Consider the following 2871-nt stretch of genomic DNA (forward strand, 5'->3'; position numbering starts at 1 on the left):
TGCGACATTGTCTTTTTATGAGACACTGACAAAGACTGACAAGGTGAAGAACGAATCAGAGTTTGTCTGAGTCACAGCATGAACACGGAGGAGTGCACACACAGAGACAGCGCTGGGAGCAGCTAATTATCATCAGATCGAGTAAATCAGTGGAGAATGAATAGAAATGATGATTCTGTCAGAAGAAATATGAAGTAAACATGAGTAAATATATCCATATATCTCCATGTACATGCATCTTTGGACTATAATCCAGTAGTAGTTTACTAAATGTTAGTTAATTCTGAACCTGTCGCGTGTCCATATTGCACCAAAATGCAACACTGCACTCCCTTGGGTTCGCAGCAACACACCCGCCACGCGTGAAGTCGATTGGATAAATGGTTCTCGACATAATAAAAATGCTAACAGACAGACACAAGTCAACAGCAGGATCTGCTCAAGCTCCACATAGGATCCTTTTTTCTCCATTCTGTGTACCTGCAGAGGAACAGGATGTGATCCTGTGGTGTGTGAAAGTGCTCCAGCTCAGTGTTTTTTCTCCTCAGATCATTGATCTCCTGCTCCAGACGCTCCAGTCGTCCTTCAGCTCGTCTCACTGCAGTCTTTTCCTGATCTCTGATCATCTGTGTGACCTCAGAGCGACGTCTCTCAATGGAGTGGATGATCTCAGTGAAGATCCTTTCACTGTCCTCCTCTGCTGTCTGTGCAGAGCGCTGTTAGAAACACATCAAAATCACAGTGGCTTCAGTGGGGCTGAAAGAAGAGACTTCTGAGACTGAGACAAACTTCTCTTCTTCTCCAGACTCACCTTATGAGACTCCACAGTCTCTCTCAGCTGCTGAAGATCTTTCTCTCTCTGCTGGATTCTCTGCTGGAACCTTCTCTGCATCTCCTTCAGCTGCTTCTGGAGAATAAACCAATAGCAGGAAACATAAGAATACATATAAAAAGCTACATAAAACTATTTATCATATGAACAATTGATATGAATCTAATATCAGTGAAATGGTGTGCTGAAGTGGCTAAGTATTTAGGTTTAATCCACAGATTCGTTTTCTAAAAAGAGATTATAACTGAACTATATCAGATGGACAGTGACTGAAGCAAGGAAATGGGTATAAAATTATGTGAAAATACCGCTAATGGGAGACAACAGATCCATTAAGAAAAAGTCTCTGCATGTCAATGAGTGAAAACCTTAGCTTGATAACCTCAAGCAGAAGATGAAGTGCTGCAGGGCTTTTAAAGAATTTGCATGTCCGCATTAGTTAATAAATGTGTAGTTTTAAAGAAATAGTTCACCAAACAAATAAATAAATTCTACCATTCAGTTTTCCTTATGTTGTTTTCTGTGTCGTATAACAAATAACTTTATGTATAATGTCAAACCATGTATTGTGTCTCTTACGTAACAAACATATTGATGTCAATAACATTCAGCCTCACTGGGCAATGCATTTCATATGACTACACGTCACCTTTTTGGGGGGGAGTGGGGGTTGGGTCTGTATACATGAACTAATAAAATACTTTATTTGGTAGTCAGCCCTGCTGAAAAATCCAGCATAAACCAGCATGAATTCCATGCTGGTCCTTAGTGGTTAGTGTTTGTGTACTACTCGTTAGTGCTTATATAGTGCTGGTATAGCTAGTGGAATAGCATAGTCATGCTGTTCATAAGCAAAATAGAGCTGGTGAAGCTGATACACCAGCATCTTATTGCAGGATTGAGTGCGAGTAGGCCATAATACGTGAAGATGCTGAGGATGATATAATGGCACTTTTCCACTGCGTAGTACAACTTGGACTAGGTTTGCTTTTCCACTGCAGTTTAGTACCGCTTCAAAATGATGGGATTGTAGACTGATTGTTGTAGCTGCGCCGTCACCTCTTACACTGACTACAGTACAGCCTTTTTATTTTTTTCAAGTTGCGTGCAATGGTCGTTCAAAGCAAGTCGTATAAAAAAAGTCAAAAGCAAAAAAATTATACTGTGGTGGCTGTTGCTGACTATTTAAATCAAAGGGGTTTGGTGTCTCGTGTCGCAAATCCAATAACGCTGGTAGTGATGACCAATCAGTGATCTGCAGTTTTAACATTTCACAAAAATACAAACAGGCATAAAGGGTGACCAATAGTAATGATTTATGAAAAAAATATATAATGACAAATTTATTTCAGAATACTTGCATAGATCACTTTTGGGCTACTTTGAAGTCCTTTTTGTAGAATGAATCTTTTGAACCTCATTTAGTGTATTGACAGATGAACATTCTCCAAAATATCTTCCTCAGGAAAAAGAAAGCCATACAATTTTGGCATGACACAAGGAAGAATAAATAATTTTTGGACAAACTGCTTAAATTTCATACCTGTTTCTCTGTCCTCTGTGCTGCAGCTGATACAGTGTTGTGGTTTTTATGTTCATCAATCGTACACAGCACACAAATACATTTCTGATCAGTGCAACAGAAAACCTCAAGGAGCTTCTCATGTTTCTGGCAGAACATCTCCTGTAGTCGTCCAGTGGCTTCAGTCAAATTGTGTCCCTTTCCTTTTAAGAAAAAAAGGCTCTCAGTGTTGTTCAAGGTTGATTTTGACAGTAAGAGTTCAGGGACACATCAGACAAGGACTTGACGGGCTTTGTATTTTTCTTTCAGTACAGGCCCCCGTCACCCTTGAAAATCTCCAGCTTCAGCAGTTCGTCAGCAGTCAGCAGGAGGTTTAGTTCTCTTCTTCAGGTTTCGCTCACCATTTTCAGCCAGTTATGGTGGTTTTTAGCTAAAGAGCAGGTCTTGCAAATGAAGGGTTGTCTCTGCACTGAGGGACAGCTGTTTAGGGGAAAAAAAATTAAGCACTTTTTTCCGA

General features: G+C 40.1%; 1 protein-coding gene across 1 annotated transcript; it reads right to left on the reverse strand.

The window, feature by feature from the left end:
• Window positions 1–422: 422 nt before the first annotated feature.
• On the reverse strand, window positions 423–2562 carry LOC122139699 (tripartite motif-containing protein 29-like). The gene is made up of 3 exons (XM_042738824.1): window positions 2376–2562; window positions 812–907; window positions 423–716 (listed from the first exon to the last, which is right to left on the reverse strand). The coding sequence occupies exons 1-3, from the start codon at window positions 2511–2513 to the stop codon at window positions 423–425; spliced, it is 528 nt and encodes a 175-aa protein (XP_042594758.1). The 5' UTR covers window positions 2514–2562.
• Between the last annotated feature and the right edge of the window lie 309 nt (window positions 2563–2871).

This window comes from Cyprinus carpio, chromosome B14 (genome assembly GCF_018340385.1).
Source record: "Cyprinus carpio isolate SPL01 chromosome B14, ASM1834038v1, whole genome shotgun sequence".
NCBI lineage: Eukaryota > Metazoa > Chordata > Actinopteri > Cypriniformes > Cyprinidae > Cyprinus > Cyprinus carpio.